Source organism: Nelumbo lutea, chromosome 4, assembly GCF_056320005.1.
Source record: "Nelumbo lutea isolate HS-2025 chromosome 4, American lotus-T2T, whole genome shotgun sequence".
NCBI classification, from domain to species: domain Eukaryota; kingdom Viridiplantae; phylum Streptophyta; class Magnoliopsida; order Proteales; family Nelumbonaceae; genus Nelumbo; species Nelumbo lutea.
In genome coordinates, this window is record NC_142687.1 from 59,001,165 (window position 1) to 59,024,068 (window position 22,904).

A 22,904-nucleotide genomic window follows, 5' to 3' on the forward strand; every position below is an offset into this window, starting at 1 on the left:
ATCATCCGATTAGCCTTGTTTCCCTCCTGTCACCTTATTGCTTGCCCTAAATCGAAATACAAGAGTAATGAGTCCAATTAAGTATTAATTAAGTGTAAAAGAATGAATATTTAGGGATAAAAATATGATAATTTTTATTCACTTCAAATCCTCCCACACTTAAGCTTTGCCCGTCTTCGAGCAAGACAAAATTCAAGCAAAAATAAAACAAGAACAAACTAACTATCCTTCAAATCTTTAAACTCAACTCTCCTTCATCTTTCTCCACAAATATTCTAGGTTAACTATTGCAAACTGTTAAATTAACACAACCAAGTCATACATGACTCATTCATCAGTCAATATAATTTTTGCTACTGCAATACAGGTAGTAAATCAGGGGAAACCTCTCTTTTATTTTCTTTTTTCTTTCTTTTTATCGGGAGTGAGTGCATTTTATGCTCCGTCTCACTTTTGGATCACTCGGCCAATAGGTGCATTTTATGCTCCATCCTACTGTTGAATTTGCTGGCTAGTAGGTGCATTTTATGCTCCGTCCTACTTTTGGATCACTCGGCTAGTAGGTGCATTTTATGCTCCATCCTACTATTGAATTTACTAGCTAGTAGGTGCATTTTATGATCTATCCTACTATTGAATTTGATGGTTAGTAGGTGCATTTTATGTTCCATCCTACTATTGAATTACTTGGTTGGTAGGTGCATTTTATGCTCCATCATATCAATTGTAGCAATGGTAAAACAACTACCCCATTTACTTAAACCTGAATTTAGGACTAGCTTAACTGGAAATGGCTTCAGATAAGTCATGTACTCCTTGATCGTACCTCATTACTAGGTTCACAAGAATTTTCCTAGAATATTGTTTCAATTGATTTCAAAAGAGTTGAGGTTTTGATTTTTTTTTTTTTGAACTGAAATAAAATCCTATACTCCCCCCCCCCCCACACACACACTTACTCTACGTATTGTCTTCAATGTAAGGTAAAAAGAAAAGATGGAAATAACTTAACTATAAAAACAATAAGAGAAAAAAAAGAATAACAAACTTCCCTGTTTTTAATCATAAACTGGATCCTCCAGGTCTTGTAGTTGCAACTTCCGATGTTTTCCCCTCTCATCCATCATGGGTGGGTTTAAATCTGGAATAGGGGCCTGCATAATAGATGGGAGGAGTTTTGTGTGAGCTGGAGGTGTTTCAATGGAAGGTCACAATTGCATGGTAGAGGTCGGTCCATCCAATGGTAAAAATTTTCCTTGTCTTGGCTTGCACCCTTCTTGACCGGCCTCCAAATAGTTTAATACCTCCTTAACTTCTTCATCCAAGACCTGTACGCTTTTACAAGAACTAAGAATGCAACTTTCTAAAGGATCATCTAATTTATATGCGTTAATTTCAGCTGCCAAAACATCAATGCAATTTATTGCATATATTTCATATTCAATTGTGTTGGAATATTTCATGGTTTTAAATACATTAAACACCACTTCTTCACCATTGATTCTAAGAGTAAATAGACCTTTTTGCACATCAATTAAAGCATTACCAGTAGTAAGAAAAGGTCTCTCTAAAATCAAAGGCATTGTCCTATCTTCCTCCATATCCAACACAATGAAGTCAGCAGGAATAAAAAAATTGCCTACTTTGACTAAAACATCTTCTACTATTCCCCTAGGATATTTAATACTTCTATTAGCTAATTGCAAGGTAATAGTAGTAGGTGTTAGTTAGTTCATGCAATCCAAGTTTTTCAAAAATAGAATATGGCATTAGATTTATACTGGCACCTAAATCGCATAAAGCTTTTTCAAACTCGGTATCTCCTATGGTGCAAGGAATAGAAAAACTCCCTAGGTCCTTGAGCTTTGGGGGCAATTTATTTTGAAGAATTGCTTAGCACTCTTTGTTTAGTTTCACCATTTCTCATTCCTCCCATTCCTTTTATTTGACATCACCTCTTTCAAGAATTTGGCATAGTTTGGTATCTACGACAATACATTAAGAAGATGAATGTTAATTTGTATTTTTCTAAACACTTCTAAAAAATTTTCAAATTGTTTATCCAAGTTAGCTTTCAAAACTCTTTTAGGGTAGGGGAGAGGAAGTTTAGTGGCATCTAAATTTAGTTTAGGTGTACTCCCTTCGATCTCCATTTGTGAATTGGCTACCTCAACTTTTTGATCATCATCATTAATCTCACCAATAGTCATTCCACTTCTTCAAGCAATGGCGTCCACTTGCTCCATTGGGTTCTTCTCTGTATTGTTAGGCAATCGCCCCTCTCTTCTTTCTGACAGCATGCTCACAATCTGCCCCACTTGAACTTTTAAGTTCTTAATAGATGCCTCTTGATTTAAGAATCTCCTTCCGTGATCTTGGAACTTTGCTTCAGCAGTACTAATGAACTTAGAACTCATGTCCTCTAAATTTCCCTTATTCTCTTGCAGGGGCGGTTGTTGTTGAAATCCCATGGGTGGTTTTTGTTGATTGTTATTCCATGAAAAATTCGGATGACTCCTCCACCCTGGGTTGTATGTATTTGAATAAGGATTGAAATTTGACCTGCCACCATGAAGAACAAAATTAGCATTTTCATATGAAGCAAAAGGATTACCTACCTAACACTCAGAATTTATAGGTCCCAATTGGCCACAAAAATTGCATGGATTATAAGATGACATATTTATTGCTACAACACTAAGATTGTCTAATTTTTTATTCAAACTAGCAAGCTGAGCAGATAAAGCTGAAAAAGAATCTATATGATGCACTCCCCTTCGATCAGCTCTATCATTATTCCATTGGTAGCTATTTGATATTATCTTTTCCACTAGATCATAGGCTTCCTTTGGAGTTTTCCTCATGATTGTGCCTCCTGTAGCTGCATCAATAATGAAGTGATTAGATGGAGTAATACCATTATAAAAAGTTTGAATTTGATGCCAAACTGGTATTCCATGGTAAGGACACTTCCTAAGCATCTCTTTAAATTGTTCCCATGCTTCATACAAAGATTCCCTCTCTAGTTGAACAAAAGTAGTGATATCATTGATCAATTTTGTTGTTTTAGAGGAAGGAAAATACTTAGCCAAAAATTTTTGAGTCAAGTCGTTCCAAGTAGTGATACTTCCTGTAGGGAGTGAGTTAAGTCAATCCTTAGCTCTATCATGTAATGAGAATGGAAAAAGTCTAAGTCTAATAGCATCATCGCTAACTCCATTATGCTTGAATGTGTCACATATTTCCAGGAAGTTAATGATATGTGCATTAGGATCATCACTCGGCAACCCACTAAACTGAATACTCGTTTGGATCATTTGGATGATCGTAGGCTTGATCTCAAAATTATTGGCTTGGATTGTTGGCCTGCAAATGCTAGAAGTAGCCCCATCAATTATTGGACAAGCATAGTCTAAAAGAGTTTGATTTGCTTCGTCTACCATCTCTTCCTCAACTTCTTCTACTGGTTCACCTCTTTCAATCCTCTCTTTCTCTTTACTTTTGTTGGCTCTTTGCAGTATGCGAATGGTTCTCTCTTTTTCAGGGTCAAATTTTGCTAGTTCTTCGCCTCTAGTGTGTGTCATGCACTAACTAATCTGAACACAACAAGAATTTGGACAAATTAAATAAAGAGTAAAATCTAAATTAACCAAGGTTAACAAGTTCTAATATTATTTTAGGATTAAATCCCCGGCAGTGGCGCCAAAAACTTAATAGCTATAATTATATAACCCTAGCAAGTGCACTAGTTATCAAGTAGTATAAAGATATCGTTCCCACGAGGATTTAACAAAATAAGTATTAGAACTATAGCCTTCCTCAATTATTTGGATGACCGAATTTCAGATCTAAGAATAGGAACTACTGAAAATTAAGAATAGAAGAAAAAGAAATAAAAATAAGGGCAATCAATGACAAAACTTGCAATGATTTAATTGGAACCGCTAGGACTATTGGTCCACCTAACCCTTCCAATTGATATCAATTTATTAGATTAACCAAGATATTTTATTATTTTTATAAGCTGAAGTTTTTCCAAATTTATTTAATATTCCCTCTCAGGATATATCAAATCTACCTCTATCAAGTAAACCCTTCGATCTCTCGACTAGAGTTCTCATGATAGAAATGCATTAAGTTCTATGAAAAACTTATATCATCAGATGAATCATGTATATATATCTCTATATACCATTCAATTCACACTATGAATTGTTCAGTGGATTATGTGAATTCCCCTTTCGATTCATTCACATAAACCAAACCAATTAAGAGGTGGCCAAGCTCTTATTCGCATTATGCATAATAACTCATAGTCAATATGAAAATAACAATCTTGGATAAATCAGAATAAAAATCAATTCATTGTCATGGTTAGGCTTCCCACAGCCCTAGCTACAAATAAATTAATTCATGATAAAAGAAATAAAACAAACAAGGGGTAAGAAAGAACTCATGATGTCGCCTTTGAAGCTAAGATCTTGTCTTCTCCTTGCAGCTGACTTCCTCCTTTTTTCCTTTTTGGAGCTAACCTCCTTCTTGAAGCTTTCTTGGATGTTGTCTCCTTGATTGCTTCAGAGAAGGCTTGAACGCTTCATGCCTAAAGCTAGTTCCCCCCCCCCTTTATATAGCTTTAGGAGGAGGGGCTGTGTCTAACTCCTCTTAGGAGTTCTTTCTTAAAAATAGAAAGTCCTAATTAGATCTAATCCTATCCTATCCTATCTAGTAATCTCAATCTTTTATCTTTCTAGAATTATAAATGAAATTTAAATCTGATAGGACTCTTTATTCTCAAATTCGAGTTGGGCTTCTTTAATAAATTGGGCTGCTACACGGCTTTTATGCGAATTGGGCTTCAGCTGTGAACTGGGCTTTACTACGAATTTGGTTTGACTTCGGGCCCGATTTTGAATTCGATGCAGACTGAATCTGTCAAAACCCAAAACATGAATGTTGTGGAGTTCTCCCTTATCTTTTCAGTGCATCTTGGATCATCCCAATCCTCATCCGGATGTGATAGTTATTCCCATATTACTGAATGGTGCATAAACTATGCAAAATCATCCGATTAGCCTTGGTTCCCTCCTATCACCTTATTGCTTACCCTGAATCGAAATACCAGAGTAATGAGTCCAATTAAGTGTTAATTAAGTGTATAAGATTGAATATTTAGGGATAAAAATATGATAATTTTTATTCACATCACATCCCACTTGGCGTGCCAGAAATTTGACAACACAAATTTCATGTATTTCAATTAGCACAAAATATGAAGACAAATTACAAAAATAAATTTGTAATAAAGAAAACAAACAAGGGAATGAACTCTCTTTGATTTCTGCTTGAAAACATGAGCAACCTCTGATTGATGGTCGAATTTGGTGAAGATGAGGGCCATTGGTGTGTTTCTCATTCTTCTTGAAGTGCTGATGTAGATTTCCTTGATTTTGGTGCTTTGGGAGATTTGATGTAGATTTCTTCACTCTGGGCTTCGTGCTTGATTGGTTGTGAATGATTCTTCTCTAAGAAGGGCCCTTTTGTGGTGGTTTGATCTTCTTTGGAGATCTTGAGTCCAATGAGTTGTAGAGAACTAAGAAGCTTTTCCCTTCTTTCTTCTCTCTTGATCTTAAAGTTGTTGAAGTTTGTAGGAACTTGTAGTTGCTTGCAATCCTCAAGTGTTGGTGTGTGAGAGCTTCTTGCAATGTGATTCTCCAAAAAGGAAGAGCTCTTTCTTCCTAGGCAAGGCTATTTATAGCCAAGTATTAGGGCTGCCACCTCAACCCACTTTGCTAACCAATCCCATGTGAGTGGGGTGTTGGGTTAGCATTAACTCCTATACATGCACCATTATGTAGGAGTTAGTGGTCTTGCCAATGGGACCATCCTATTACAATAGGAGATGGGCCTGATTGAACTTAATACACTTGGATCCTTAGGCCATCAAGACATATTGATGTAGACTTGGGCCTTGGTCCCATGGAGACCCAAATTATTTAGAGGATGTCATGTAAATTAAGTCCACTTATTTAGATTTAAAAAAAAATTCACATGTCTATAGTCATAGTTCGGCGGGCATACTTTCGATAAACCCGCATGCATAATTTAAAGGCGCACGTACAACCAGCATTTCTTCCTAATCTACTATGATTCCACGGTTTTGTAATGGTTTTGGGTTCATCGCAACTCTGCATGCATCCGAAGTTCATCATGAATTTGTTTGTCTTTATAGATAATCGCAGATTCATGCATGTTGTGTGATTTATGCATAGTTAATTCAGGCAAGTGTATCTTAGTCAAATGTGTGTATAATGATGAGAAAAGTGTCGATCCCAAAGAGACTAGATCACAGTACCAAATCAATTTTAATCTAACCTAAGTTAAACTCATGAATCAATTGAATGAATACAAACTAAAAGAATTAATGCAAATCCAATAACTTAACAAAAACTAAATCGATGGATGAATGCAGCTAGGGTTTAGATTTCATTAGATCAAGGTTTATAATTACCTATTTAATTCAACTCAAAACCGAAATTACCCTAAGGTATATTAAAGTTATTTGCATGTGATGGTGGATTTCCCTAAATTAATTAATAAGCTTTCTCAAGTCATATTAATCCAATTCTACCATCAAATTTCTAAGTGGTTGTCAAAAGGAAAAATAAGCATTAAGTTCTTTGGAAACCTCTAATCGTAGAAGGGGATTTGACTCACTAAGCTTCCATGACTCCCATACATGAGCTAATCATCTTTTGAAATCATAGTCTAACATGTGATTTTTATTGCTTAGGGATTTAATTCGTAACAATCCTTTGCTCAGTTATGCATAAATCATCAAATCACTAAAAGATTGGCTAATTCTTTTAAAGCATTTAGCACAGCAACAAAATTCCTCATTCAAATAATAAAGGTCTTCAATTGAATTAAGCAAGTAACTATATAATCTTAAGATCAAAATCCATCTAAACCCTAGCTAAGAGAATTTAGTTAGACATCATTAAAGTCAACATACTCAAGAAAATTAAAGGGAAAACACAACAAGAACACATCAAAGAATGAATAGAATAACAAGAAAATTTTAGCCTTTGGAGGTCGAAGACAAGTGCAACAACTAAGCCTTCCTCTCTCTTGGATTCGGATTCTTCCTCTCCATCTCTAGCATGCTGAAACTACTTCATTTCTTCTTCTGATGTGTTGAGACCACTTCCTCTTTTTTCTCTTCCAAATTCTCTCTAAAGATGTGTCCCCTTGCTTTGAGTCTATAGTCCTTTTTATAGTTCAGCCTCCCCTCAATTGTTTCTCAATGCAGACTCCTAATTCAATACAAATTAGGTCTCTTAGTCTTTATCTTAGTTGAATTCCTATCTCTTTTACATTGCCAACTGCCAAACCCAAAACTTGTAACTTGAATTTCACTTGGTTGGCAGCAGATTTTGGTTGAGTGATAAACAAAAAAGTTGTAGCCCTATCTCTTATCTTTAATTATCCATTTCAGTCACCTCAATCCGAGTTGTAGACAGAAAGTTATGCCCAAAATATGGGAATTACATCAAAATAGGAAATTTCTCGATTTTTGTGCATACATATCAAATCCGATTTCAATGGATTCTCTCCTTCATGGCTACATCATGGAGTATCATTACTGCATGGTCCTTCTACTATAGTTATTTTGATCAGTTAAACCAAACTCCTCCTTAAAATTGCACAATTAAGGTCCAAATTATCTTGCAAGACAATTTTGTCATAATTAGTTCAATACCATGCTAATTCCAAAAACATTATTATCAAAATTATCAAGTTAGACGTATGAAAATATGTACAAAAATAGGCTTATCAAATACCCACAAACTTAGCTTTTGATCATCCTCGATCAAAATATGAATAAAATCATACTTAAGCTCATGAATTGGTCATGCTTTGCTTATCTTGATTTTTCAAAGTATATGCCTCAAAGATTGTATAAGGTATATAACTTAGAAAGCATTTAAAATACCATCCAAGAATTATCATGAATCTTATGCTAACAAAATCTCATCATGAAAATTGAAATGTGTGTGTATGTGCTTTGTGAATTTTCGAGTGTCATGCATGCTTTTTACCTCAAATTATGCAAACCAATGGATTTTTAAAATTTTATATTCCATAGGCTTTCTCTTCATAGTCCTTCTCCACTAATGTAGATAATCATAAAACTTTAGATCAATAGGTCTTTATTAAGCTTGTAATGTGAGGCCTAAGTAGGGGCTAACAAAGAAAGGATAAGGAATTACAAAGCAAGAGAGTATAGAAGAATATGTACATATAAATGTACTCTCCAGATATCCCAATATTCTTTATTTTTCACATGTATTACAACCCCCAAACTTATATCTTTTGATCTTCTTGGGTAATGAATAAAATTTTCAGCACATACTTTTAGGCTCATGATGTATTTCTGAAGCCTCTTTTCTTTCTTTCTCAACACTTTTTTTCTTTTTCTTTCATCTCCCATTTTTTCATTCATCAACATCATTGTGCAAAATTAAGCTCTCTTGAAGGGTAGATCATGGTTTTTCGGGTTTGACAGGTTAAGTACAATGAGTGTTAAAGAAAATAATTCGAATGGTGGCTAATCATATGCTTTGCATATTCCATTCTAGAATATCACATAATGATCATATTGTTCCATATAGATCACATAACCATTCACCAAGTTGCACACAATTCATAAGATCAAGGCATAATGTGCTCAAGAATTTTAACTTTCATGATACAATAGAGTTAACATGAGAATCAATCAATTCTCAGGATTAGCATTTATCTTCCTTTTCTAATCATATTCGATTTCAATCAAGAATTTATCATAGGCTTTTAGTCATCAAGAAAAATTCAGCCATCACAAACTTAAGCTAAAAGCATATTTTGAAAAAAAAAAATTTGGAACAATCATACCATGCTCATGCACTCAGGTTCACAGAAATTGCAATCTCCTCCCCCCAAACTTAAATTTAACATTGTACTCAACGTTAAGTAAATTAAAGAGCAAAAAGAAGGGAAAGAAACTTCCTTTTGAGTTGGTCTTGGTTTCAGCTATACATGCTAAAATTTCCTGTACATAGACATCAAAATTGCAACCTACCTTTCATCAATCAAACGAGAAGAAAAAAACAACAATAACAAGAAAAAGCAAAAATTAAAACAAAACTTAAAAGGAAATAAAGAGACATGAAACAACTAGAAATCCTAAAATGCATAAATGAAAAATATAGTTTTAAGTTATAATTGTTAGCTTGACTTTGTTTCTATTTTCATGGATCCTTCAAGTGAATGGTGGAATTGAAGAAAGGATTTTGTCCATCATCAATGTAAGGCTTCAATCTTTTCCCATTGACTTTGAAAGTCCCCTTAGTTTCATTAGATACTTCAATTGCACCATAAGGAATAACTCTAGTTACTATATACGAACCACTCCATCTTGATTTTAGTTTATCGGGAAAAAGCTTCAATCTAGAATTATAAAGAACCTTGTCTCCAATTGTGAACTCTTTATTTTTAATGTGTGCATCAAGCCATGCCTTGGTTCTTTCTTTATAAATTCTAGAATTCTCATAAGCTTGGTGCCGCCATTCTTCAAGTTCATTCAACTGCATCTTTATTTGTTCACCTGCAATTTGCAAATCAAAGTTAAGCGGAGTCATTGCCCAATATGCTTTATGCTCTAATTCAACAAGGAGGTGACAAGTCTTACCAAACACTAACCTATAAGGAGACATTCCAATGGGTGTTTTGAAAGCTGTCCTATAGGCCCAAAGTGCATCATCCAATTTCATTAACCAATCCTTCCTAGATAAGCTCATAGTATTTTTCAAAATACCTTTCAATTCCCTATTTGAAATTTCTACTTGCCCACTAGTTTGGGGATTATAGGGGTAGCAATCTTATGTGTAACACCATATTTAATTAATAAATTATCAAATTGTTTATTGCAAAAGTGTTTACCTCCATCACTAATGATAGCCCTCAGTGTACCAAATCTAGTAAAAATATTTTTTTCAAGAATTTGATTACAACATTAGCATCATTAGTGGGACATGCAATTGCTTCCACCCATTTACTCACATAATCAACAACAACAAGTATATACTCGTTATTGAAGGATTTTGGAAAATGACCCATGAAATCAGTGCCCCAAACATCAAAAATATCACAAATAAGAAGATTATTTAGGGGCATCTCATTTTTCCTTGATATATTACATGTCCGTTGGCATAAACCACAAGAACTTACAAAGGTATAGGCATCCTTGAATAATGTAGGCCAATAAAATCCATTTTGTAAAACCTTCGCCGCCATCTTGGATGGTCCGTGGTATCCATCCACCTGCTTCTTTGTCATGACAAAAACTAAGTATACTCCGCACCTCTACCTTTGGTATGCATCTTCTCCCCATGTCATTTGCACAAATCTTGTATAGATGTGGTTCCTCCCGAAGATAGTGCATTACATCAGATAAAAATTCTTCTTTTGATGAAAAGAAATGTTATGGGGCAACTCGTCACCTACAAGAAAATTAGCAAAATCAGCATACCACAGTTCATCATTATCATGCACAAAACATAATTTCCCATCAGGAAATTCATCATGCAAAGGGTGTTCATCCATGCTCTCCACATACTCCTCGTCCAATCTAGACAAGTGATCAACTACCATGTTTTCAATGCCTTTCCTATCTTTGATTTCTAGGTCAAATTCTTGCAACAATAAAATCCATCTTATCAACCTAGGTTTTGCATCTTTTTTAGCAAGTAAATACTTCAATGCAGAATGGTCAATATAGATAATCAATTTAGACAAGATCAAATAAGGTCTAAATTTTTCAATAGAAAATATTACAGCAAGTTGTTCCTTTTCAATTGTTGTATAATTTCTTTGTGCATCATTCATGGTTCTACTTGCATAATAAATAGTATGAAATTTCTCGTCTATTCTTTGTCCTAAAACTACACTTAAAGCATCATCACTTGCATTACACATGATCTTAAAAGGCAAATTTCATATGGGGGCCGAAACTATGGGAGCTTGGATCAATGTCTCTTTTAAACAATTAAATACACGCAAACAAGCACTATCAATCACAAACGGTGTGCCATTCACTAAAAGATTGGTTAGAGGCCTAACAATTTTAGAGAAGTCCTTAATTAACCTTCTATAAAAACCTACATGTCCCAAAAATTCTCTAACTTCTTTCAACGATTTTGGAGGGGGGAAGTTTTTCAATTAATTCAGTTTTAGCTATATCCACTTCAATACCTTTAGAAGATACTTTGTGGCTAAAAACAATTCCTTTCCTGACCATAAAATGTCATTTTCCCAATTAAGAATAATGTTAGATTCCTTACATCTTTTAAGCACCAAGGACAAACTATGCAAGCATGCATCGAATGAAGATCCAAAAACAAAGAAGTCATCCATAAATATCTCCATAAAATCATCAATTAAATTAGAAAACAGAGACATCAAGCATCTTTGAAAAGTAGTAAGGGCATTGCATAAACCAAAAGGCATTCTCTTAAATGCAAATGTTCCTTAAGGACATGTAAAAGTAGTTTTCTCTTGGTTTTTAGGAGCAATGGGAAATTGGTGATAACCAGAATAACTATCAAGAAAATAATAAAATTCCTAACCAGCAAGTTTTTAATTATTTGATCAATAAAGGGAAGGGGGAAATGATCTTTTCTAGTAACATCATTCAATTTCCTATAGTTGATACATACCCTCCAACCTGTTACTATCCTTGTAGGGATTAATTCATTATTTTTATTTTCAACTATAGTAATCTCACCCTTTTTTGCACAACTTGCATAGGACTTAAGCAAGAAGAATCAAAGATAAGAAAGATAGTACCTGAATCAAACCATTTTATCACCTCTTTCTTTACTACCTCTTTCATATTAGGATTTAACCTCCTTTGGGGCTGCACCATAGGCTTGAATCCATATTTTATCATGATTTTGTGCATGCAAACTGATGGACTTATTCCTTGAATGTCACTAATGCTCCATCCAATCACCATTTTGTGTTCCCTAAGTACCCTTATCAACTTTTCTTCTTCAAGACCTGTCAAGTAAGATGAAATAATCATAGGTAAGGTAGATGAATTCCCCAAATAAACATATTTTAAATGCGAAGGATAAGGTTTAAGTTCAAGAGTAGGAGGCTTCTCGATTGATGGCTTAGCTTTTGAAGAAGATGAAGAAATATCCAAAGGAAAAAATTATTCTCTTTTTGTCATGAATTCTCTTTGCTTTCCTCCCAAATAGCCTACGACCTCCTTATGCTTCATCTAAAATTTGTTCCTTCACATCAAAAGAGTTAGCAATGCAATTTTCTATAGGATCATCTAACCTAAATGCATGAAATTTTCTTTCTACCAAATCATCAATGCAATCTACCATTAAGACTTCTTTTTCATCATTGGAATATTTCATAGCCTTAAACACATCAAAAATAACTTCTACATCATTAATTCTAAGGTTAAGTTTTCCTTGTTGGACATCAATTAAAGCTCTTCCTATGGCAAGAAAAGGTCTCCCAAAAATTAGGGGCATATCATAATCTTCTTCCATGTCCAAAACAGTAAAGTCAACAGGAAAAATAAATTTATTTATTTTTACCAAAACATCTTCCACTATTCCCCTTGAATATTTGATACTTCTATCAGCCAATTGTAGAGAAACGGTGATAGGTGTTGGCTCCCTTAATCCAAGCTTCCTGAAGACAGAAAAATACATCAAATTAGTGCTTGCACCAAGATCACATAAAGCCTTATCGAAATTAATTTCGCCAATGGTGCATGGAATAGAGAAGCTCCCTAGATCCTTGAGTTTTGGAAGTAATTTATTTTGTAAGATTGTTGAGCATTCCTCGTTAAGTTTTACCATCTCAAACTCCTCAAACTTTCTTTTGTTTAAAATTATTTCCTTCAAGAATTTGACATAACTTAGCATCTGAGAAATAGCATCAAGAAGAGGAATGTTAATATGCAACTTTTGAAACACCTCTAGAAATTCAGCAAATTGGTTATCCAAATTAGCCTTAAGAAATCTTTTAGGAAAAGGAATAGGGGATTTGTAGGATTTAAAATTAAGAGTAGAAGAACTTCCCTTTTTCTCCATTGATGACTCGTAGTCTCCTTCTTTGGCTTCAAGGTTTCGGCTTTCTTCCTCTTTTACATGCTCATCATCTTTTTCTTCTTTCCTAAGTTCTTTTCCACTTCACAGAGTGATGGCCTTTACTTGTTCCTTGGGATTCTTCTCAGTATTGCTAGGTAATCCTCCTTGTGGTCTTGCCGAAATTGCTTGAGCAAGTTGTCCAATTTGATTTTCCAATCCTTGGAATTCTTACCTTCATACTGTTGCTAAATTTTGCCATCATATCCTCTAAATTTGGCTTCTTCTCTTGTGGATTTTGTTGTTATTGTTGCTGAAAGCCGGGAGGTGCTCTTTGTTGGTTATTACTCCAAGAAAATTTTGGATGGCTTCTCCATCCTGGATTGTAAGTGTTGGAGTAGGGATTGAAATTGGACATATTTCCACCATAAGAAACAAAATTAGCTTGTTCGAAAGAAGAAAAAAATGGATTTCCTACTTGACAATCTACACTAGTGTGTCCCCCTTGCCCACAAAGCTCACAAGAAGGGAAGGGAACAGAAGAAACACTCATAGCTGAAACCCCCAAATTTTCTAATTTCTTATTTAATGCAGCAAGTTGAGCTGATAAAGCAGTGATAGAATCAACATTATAAATTCCAACTCCCTTTTTATTTGCTCTCTCATTACCCCATTGATAGCTATTGGTCGCCATCTCCTCCAAAAGTTCATATGCTTCTTTGGGAGTTTTTCTAATAAGGGTACCACTTGCAGGTGCATCTAACATTGAACGATTAGATTGATTAATGCCACTATAAAAAGTTTGCATTTGCATCCAAATAGGTAGACCATGGTGAGGATACTTCCTAAGTAGTTCCTTAAATCTCTCCCACGACTCATATAAGGTTTCATTATCAAATTGAGAAAAAGTTGTTATGTCATTCCATAATTTAGTCGTTTTAGCAGGTGAAAAATACTTAGATAAAAAATTTTGTGCCAAGTCATCCCATGTAGTAATCGAACCTGCAGGAAGAGAGTTAAGCCAATCTTTTGCTTTATCCCTTAAAGAGAAAGGAAATAATCTAAGTCTAATGACATCATCACTAACTCCATTATGCTTAAAAGTATCACATATTTCAAGAAAATTAGCAATATGAGAGTTAGGGTCATCATTGGGGCTAGAAAATTGCACACTCATCTGAATCATCTGAATAATTGCAGGCTTAATCTCGAAATTGTTTGCTTGCACATTCGGCCTCCTAATGCTTGATGTAGTTCCATCCAGAGTAGGTATAGCATAGGAGATCAATGTCCTTGGATTATTTTGGTCTTGAGCCATCTTGTTCTTTCTCTTCCTCGTTTGCTTTTTCAAAGTCCTTTCGATTTCTTGATCAAGGGGTATTAATTCTCCACCTCTAGTGTGTGTCATGCACTAGGAACCTTTAAAGAAAAGAAAAAGAAAGAAAACAAAATTAAAAACTTCTTAAAAAATTTTATAAAGCCGAACCCAACAGAAATTAAAATGGAACATTTTAAATCCGAAAATAAAAACATATAGATGTTCAATCTAAGGGCAATTCAGGTAGTTTTGATATACAATAAACTAGTCCCCGACAATGGTGCCAAAAAATTGTTGTGTGATTTATGCACAGTTAATTCAGGCAAGTGTACCTTAGTCAAATGCACATATAATGATGAAAAAAGTGTTGATCCCACGAAGACTAGATCACAATACCAAATCAATTTTAAACTAACCTAAGTTGAACTCGTGAATCAATTGAATGAATACAAACTAAAAGAATTAATGCAAATCCAAGAACATAACAAAAACTTAATCGATGGATGAATGCAGCTAGGGTTTAGATTTCATTAGATCAAGGTTTATAATTACCCATTTAATCCAACTCAAGACCGAAATTACCCTAAGGTATATTAAAGTTATTTGCATATGATGGTGGATTTTCCTAAATTAATTAATAAGCTTTCTCAAGTCATATTAATCCAATTCTATCATCAAATTTCTAAGTGGTTGTCAAAAGGAAAAATAAGCATTAAGTTCTTTGGAAACCTCTAATCGTAGAAAGGGATTTGACTCATTAAGCTTCCATGATTTCCACACATGAGCTAATCATCTTTCGAAATCATAGTCTAACATGTGATTTTTATTGCCTAGGGATTTAATTCATAGCAATCCTTCGGTCAGTTATGCATGAATCATCAAATCATTAAAAGATTGGCTAATTTTTTTTAAAGCATTAAGCACAACAATAAAAATTCCTCATGCAAATAATAAATGTCTTCAATTGAATTAAGCAAGTAACTATATAATCTTAAGATCAAAATCCATCTAAACACTAGCTAAGAAAATTTAGCTAGATATCATTAAAGTCAACATACTCAAAAAAATTAAAGGGGAAACACAACAAGAACACATCAAAGAATGAATAGAATAACAAGAAAATATTAGCCTTTGGAGGTCGAAGACAAGTGCAGCAACTAAGCCTTCCTCTCTCTTGGATTCGGAGTCTTCCTCTCCTTCTCTAACGTGCTGAAACTGCTTCCTCTCTTCTTCTGATGTGCTGAGACCACTTCCTCTTTTTTTCTCTTCCAGATTCTCTCTAAAGATGTGTCCCCTTGCTTTGAGTCTATGGTCCTTTTTATAGTTCAGCCTCCCCTCAATTGCTTCTCAATGCAGACTCCTAATTCAATACAAATTAGGTCTCTTAGTCTTTATCTCAGTTGAAATCCTATCTCTTCTGCATTGCCAACTGCCAGACCCAAAACCTGTAACTCGAATTGCACTTAGTTTTTGGAGGATTTTGGTTGAGTGATAAACAAGAAAGTTGTAGCCCTATCTCTTATCTTTAATTATCCGTTTCAATCACCTCAACCCGAATTGTAGGCAGAAAGTTATGCCCAAAATACAAAAACTATATCAAAACAGGAAATTTCCTGATTTTTTTTGCATATATATCAAATCCGATTTCAATGGATTCTCTCCTTCATGGCTACATCATGGAGCATCATTGTTGCATGGTCCTTCCTCTATGATTATCTTGATCAATTAAATTGAACTTCTCCTTAAAATTGCACAATTAATTTCCAAATCATCTTGCAAGGCAATTTCATCATAATTAGTGCAATACCATATTAATTCCAAAAATATTATTACCAAAATCATCAAGTTAGAGGTATGAAATTATATACAAATATAGGCTTATCAATGCGTGTTTAATATTTATCACAAGTTTATGTATAAAGTTTATCGCGGATTCACACTACCGATGTTCATCGTGACCCGTTTTAAGAATGAGTTCATCGCAATCGCAAATTTGTGATGAACTCATCGCAAACGTGCGATAGGTTATGGATTCATCACAGACATCCACGTAGCACTGGTTTGACACCCTCTGTACTTTGGTGGTCTTAGCGACCACTATATACCTACACCAAGGGCTCGACTTTGATGGTCCCGATCAGTTGAATGTGGGTTAAAACCTCGGCCTCTTGATCCTTGTACCAAGGTGTTATCCTCTAGTCTATGAGGTTTGGCTTCCCCCAATTTGACATAACTGACTTAATGAGATGTTGTAAAACATCAACAACTCGGCGGTGAGGGGAGGAAGGGGAAACCTAAGGCCAAACTAGAGATAGTGCTTGTACACGCACACCTCGCCCTCATCTGGCAACCATGATCAATGACCAGTGTCAGGGATTCTAAGCATATACCCCTTCAAGATGTGGTACTCCTTAGAAAGATCCTTCACTTGCTCTATGCTAAGTGTGCTATCCAGCTTAGAGCATGGATAGCTCTCTATTATTATGCCCTGGGCCGCGTACTCAACCACCAACCTTGGGCTTGGCTCGAGAACCTCTTCGCCCTCCACCACCTCAGGTGACCCTAAGGCATCCTCGCCATCCCTCGGCCTCGTCGACCCAACACTTTAATTAGGAGAATCATTGCCTCGTTAGCTGCACTCGGTGCCTACAGGAGCAGCCCTCTCCCTCAATACCTGGATCTTAGGCCTCGGAGGCAAGCTCTCGCATTCATTGTTGTAGCTCTTGTTACTGCTCACCGAGGTGGAGGTGCAAGGCGAGCTCACGTTCGAAAAGTTAGGGAGGTCATAGCACTCAAGGCTAGAGTTAGAGTAAGATGCGGCTAAGGTTTAAGTCTTTACCTAATGGATGAGGTCTCTGAAGGGTAAAGGTTTAAGTCTTCTTAAACATCTAGCATGGTTTGGCCATCCATGTGATGGATCCTAACCCTTCCTTCAAAAGGCACTAGAACATTCCGATGAAAGAGCTTTGAAGCTAAAAAGAAGGAATTTCAAGAATGAGAAGAAAAGAACTCTCTTGCACGTTGTTACATCATTTCCTTACTAGATAACTCTACCTAGAGACAATTTGATAAAATAACAACTTATAATGAAATTCTAGATAGCTTAAAGGCCATGTATGAAGAACATAATCATTTTGCACAACAAAAGGTCCTGAAATTGTTGATGACCACTAGAATGTCTAAGAATCAACCGGTTCATGACCATATCATGAAGATTATAGAGTTCATAAATGAATTGGAGGTTCTTGGCTCCAAATTAGATGATGATACAAAAACTGATGTCATCTTGAACTCCTTGCCCACATCCTTTAATTAGTTTGTCCTCAACTATAATATGAACAAGCTAACAGTTAGCTTGTAAGAGCTTGGCAATTTGTTGCAAGGGCTGAGAAACTGATTAGAAAGGACAAGCCAGTAGCCATGCTTGTTGAAGAAGGAAAATCTAGCAGGAAGAAATATAAGGGCAAAAAGAGGCCTCAAAAGAATGCTAAAAAACCAAAGAAGCAGAAAAGAGTAATATCTAGAATCCTTCAAGAAGAAAGAATGTATTTTCGAAACTCAAGTTATAGAGACCAATATGTTTGTCACTTCTACCTCTTAGTATATTGGCTCTAGGGCTTCTACGCATGTATGTAACATTTTGCAGAAGTTCAAGGAAAGAAGAAGGCTAAGTGGTTTGCAATGGTTGCAACTGCTGCTATAGGATTGGTAGACTTTGTTTTTAGAGAAGAGATTATTACCCTAAAAGATTGTTTTTATATTCTACAACTTAGGAGAAATTTGATTTTATTTTCTAAGTTATGTAAGGATGCTTATTCTATTTTATTTAGTAATAAGATTACAATTAAGTTGAATAACAAATTCCTTGAATTATAGAGAACTTGAGAATGGTCTTTATGTACTACACCATTCTCTAGAAACAAATGTGACTAAAACAACATCGGTACACATCCCTTTGAAAAGAACACACGAAATTGTTAATCTCACATGCTTGTGACATTACCAACCTAGCCACATAAACATAAAATGAATAACAAGATTGGTGAAGGATGATCCTCTATATTTTCTCACAGTAGAAGCTCTACCAACTTCTGCACCTTATTTTTAAGGAAAGATGACTAAGAGACAATTTACAAGTAGTCCAAAAGAAGTACAAGCACACTTGAATGTATACATACAAATGTATGTGGTCCCTTAAATGTTAGGACACGTAACCAACATTCATATTTATAACCTTTACCGTTGATTATTCTTAGTATGTCTACGTGTATCCAAGGTTTAAAATTTCGATATGCCTCTGTGTATCAGCAAAGGCGTATTGGAACTTAGAAATACATGGAAATACTTTTTTTAGCTGTTTTTTTTTTCAAAATTTAGTTTTTGGGTAGTTAAAAACATGTTTTCTTTTGTTGAAAAAGAGTAAGGTCCCGAAACACTTAGGTTCAGGCATATCAGGACCCAAAAGATACGATACGTTGATGTATCATATCGAAATTTTGAACCTTCCGTGTACCTAATGAGACACAAGTCTAAATCCTTCGTAAAAAAATTTAGACATGAAGTCAATAAATAGTTGGGAAGACAAATCAAAGCCTTTCAATCAGATCGAAGAGGTGGATATCTTTCTAATGAATTCATGAATCACCTAAAGGATAATAGGATTATATTTCAATTGTCCCTTCCTATTATACCACAATTAAACGATGCATCAAAGAGAAAAAATCAAACTGTATTATATATGTTCTAATCATTTTGAGGACACTTATTAAAGACTACGATCTATGTATTGAACCGGATTCCAACCAAGTTGGTTCCTATGACTCCATATAAGTTTCGGATCGACAAGAAACCAAGTGCCAAATACTTTAAAGTATGGGATCATCCAATACACGTAAAGAAGACAAATGCAAGCAAACTAGAATCCAAAATTAGTCGTTGCCTAGTTGCAAACTACTCTAACGACTCCATTGGGTATTTCTTCTATCAGAACAAGTATTTTCAAGCATAGACGTGAATTTTCGTACAATGATGGGTCGGAATGACCCGATCCATCATTTTCAAATCCTCATACAAATATGGGTACAACAACGAAGCAGAACCGGATCCGATCCCATCATCAGCCAACAGCCATAACATTATTGTTTTTAATAATTAATCCATCATCATGTTTTTTTGATTTGTTGAGCCGAGAGTGTCACGTGAGTGAAGCCGTTGGAATGAATTAATGAGGCTGGCGTTTGACCCGACAGATGCGTGGTCGGCGTAAATGGGTATGGGTCCGCTCGAAAACGACGTGTCGAGACGTTTTACCAATTGCCGCTGGCTATTGACCGGCGGTCTCGCCGATCGAGGCCGGAGATACGTCTTCACCCGCAACCAAAAGTGAAGGCTCGGCTGTCTACGCTTTTACTGCAAAGAATTTGAGCTCCCCAAGACTTGTCCCTCGTCCTCATCCCCATTTACTACGCCCAGAATCCTCTCTTCAATAATTAGACAACCAATGTCACATTGTCACCGTTCAACAATTCCACCCTCTTTTTCCTCCCAACCCAAACACTCATTAACCCTTTGCCAATGCCGAGTGTGACGGGAGAAGTGAGGAGTAGATCCGGTCTCTTGAAGTGGGGTGTTGGGAATTTTTTATGAGAGGCCAAAATCTAAGGTGGATGGGGCAATAAATATAGATGGGCCTAATGGTGTTAATAGACCGGTTTTCGATTGGACTCCGTTCAATTGAAAATCAATTTGGATGGACCAGCAACACATGTTGGATTGGATCAATCTCGTCCAAAATATTTATTAGGTTGGATTGGACTTGATCTGTCCTTAATAAATTTATATTGGATTGGGTTGGATTAAGCCAATATTTGGTCGGACTAATAATATATATTGGTTTAGATCAATCCGGTCTAAAATATTCATTAGATTGGATTGAACCTGATTTGTCCTTAATAAATTTATATTGGATTGGGTTGGATTAAGTCAATATCTGGTCCATTGATATAAGATAAGAATATAGGTGTCAATGGACCGGATTTGGATTAAAACCAATCTAAATTAAAATGAATTTGAACATATTAGATAGTCCAGACATTGAAGTGCACTGGTCTAATTAAATTGGATTGGACCTGGTCCATTTATAATGGACTCACATAAGAATGGATCAAATCCAGTCTAATTGACTCCCCTAGATGGGCCATTGGGGGCCAAATTATTAGGGTGAGGAGTGGGAGAGTCTAATTGACACCACTAGATGAGCCATAAGAGAGGCCATGGCTCCACTACACCCTTGTGGTTCTGCCCCTGGTAGCTGCTTGATTGCACATAGACTTGTTCATGAACCAGACTCAGGCTTGGCCTTTGCCAAATTTTGAATAGGGCTCGGTCTGAAACTCAAATCTGACACAGTCTAAGTCAAGCCCAAAGCCTGGCCTGTAAATAGGTCTAATTGCATGAACATATTCCAATCTAATTGTGTCCCAATTAGCCTAGCCAATAGTCTGACTCTTGAGTCTTGTTATACAAATGGTTTGGTTATGGATTGGGCTTGGACATGATGATGATATTCCCCTATCTCGTCTTAGTATAAGCCAAAGCCTGCTCGGTTGAGTCTGGATGTGGTGCTAATGTTATGTAAACCTTGCTGTATGATCAATCATGAGTGAATGTGTTAGTGTTTCATACGCATTGAACTCATATGCGTTTAGCTCGGTATCCATTTGGGAGGGCTTTCGCACAATTGGTTTATTATTATTATTTTTTTGTTTTTGTTAATCTTCTTTTAATACCGATTAAAGAGGGTCGAAGCACAAGAACTTTTAGCTTTTCAAGATAGGTCCCACATGTAGTGGCGGAGTTAGGAATTTTTTTTTTCTTGGGGAGGCAAGTTATATGACTTTTTTTGGCTTAACAGTAATGTAAAAGTTATAATAAACCGAACTCTTTCACTGATATGTTTGATTCACAAATTGAGGTGTGTTAGGTTGTGCAAAGAGAAAAGAAAATGGAAAAGGGCATGCATAAATAATATAGAAATTGGTATTACCTTTTTGAAAAGATTTATGCCTAAAAAATAGAGATTTTCTAAAAGAATTAAATAAGGAGGCTAACGTCATGGTTAATTGGGTTAGTCTCTAGTAGGGGACTAGGGGTGTTCAAATTCAGTAATCAAACTGAATTAGCCAATTCGGTTTGGTTCCTTTGGTTTTCAATTCAGTTCGCTTTGTTGATTTTATAAATATCGGTTTTCAGTTTTTCGATTCAGAGAAGAAAATTTAATCGAATTAACCAATATAAAATATATATATATATATATTCATATTTTAATTATAAATATTAATATTAATATATTTATATTACTAATAATATAAAATATTGATATATTTTAATAATTATTAATAATATAAATATAACATATATTTATATTTTAACTAATCAAATTAAACTGATTTAAAATCAAACTGAACCGATATAAATTCAGTTTGATTCATTTCAGTTCGAATCATAAAAATGACCTAACCGAAATGTCGGTTTCATTCTATTGCTGAACTGAACTGAACCGAACATATGAATGAACACCCAAGTTTGTAGGGGCTTTCAATTTCCTATTCACCTCTTCCTTTTCTCCTCTCTACTAATCCACTTAAATCAGGCCCTATCCATCTCTCAATACATTTAACCTGTCCAACCTCCCAATAAAGTCCAACATTGATTAACCCTCCGTTAATTATACGGCGTCGTTACACGGCTGAGGGCGGAGGGATTTCGGGAATCGGAATGCTTCAAAGCAGCTGACGTTTCTGACCCGTTAGAGGGATTCCATATAGTGGCTTCTACATTATAAGTTAGACCCCACATGGAAAGATTAATGAATTAACAAATCAACTTTCCCATGAAACTACCTCAACCCTCAAACGGGCCCTAATTATCTAAATAGGACCTAAATGGCCCACTATCTCTTCAACAATTGGAGGACACCTTTTCTTTTTGGTTGGGAGGGGCTGCTCAGGCACCTTAACCTAAACATAACTAGATGGGGGCTCATCAATTAAAGATTTAGGATCATGGGGTACCTCTCACAGAGGAGATAGCTTAGAGCGGCTGAAATTAAGGTCTTTCTCTGCCATGATCATTTCTGCACAGAAAAACCATTTTGACTGGTTAAGATGATCCCACCATGATTCCTCAATCAAGTTGATATTTAACAGGACCCACTAAAGTATTCCCTAGCCCACAATCTATCTAATCATTCTAATGTATAATTTAATAATCCAACCAATCGATGTGGGATCACTGGGATGTGACCACACTGGCCTAGTTTCGGCTTTCGACAGCGCCGTGGACAGTTTTGACAGCAACAGAAGCTCAGCTGCACCAAAAGCATCGTATTCGTATCAAGCTAAACTGCTCAAAGACATACTCCTTTTTAAGCCCACGTT

General features: G+C 35.6%; 1 protein-coding gene and 2 non-coding genes across 3 annotated transcripts; 2 read left to right on the plus strand and 1 right to left on the minus strand.

Annotated features, from left to right (window-relative positions):
- Positions 1–2,952: 2,952 nt before the first annotated feature.
- LOC148860789 (small nucleolar RNA R71) lies at positions 2,953–3,059 on the plus strand. The gene has a single exon (XR_016095250.1). It is a non-coding gene; the product is annotated as a small nucleolar RNA R71 (small nucleolar RNA).
- A 9,252-nt stretch (positions 3,060–12,311) lies between these two features.
- LOC148860790 (uncharacterized) lies at positions 12,312–14,466 on the minus strand. Its single transcript, XM_088984964.1, has 2 exons — positions 13,627–14,466; positions 12,312–12,986 (listed from the first exon to the last, which is right to left on the minus strand). The coding sequence occupies exons 1-2, from the start codon at positions 14,464–14,466 to the stop codon at positions 12,312–12,314; spliced, it is 1,515 nt and encodes a 504-aa protein (XP_088841090.1).
- Positions 13,973–14,079, plus strand: LOC148860791 (small nucleolar RNA R71). Its single transcript, XR_016095244.1, has one exon. It is a non-coding gene; the product is annotated as a small nucleolar RNA R71 (small nucleolar RNA).
- Positions 14,467–22,904: the final 8,438 nt, after the last annotated feature.

Excerpts from the sequence above, each read along its gene's own strand:
- LOC148860790 (XM_088984964.1), bottom strand. The coding sequence starts at position 14,466 with ATGGCTCAAGACCAAAATAATCCAAGGACATTGATCTCCTATGCTATA. Across the intron at positions 12,987-13,626 it reads ACACTAGTGTAGATTGTCAA|ATGCTAAGTTATGTCAAATT; the intron begins GTAGGAAATCCA and ends GCTATTTCTCAG.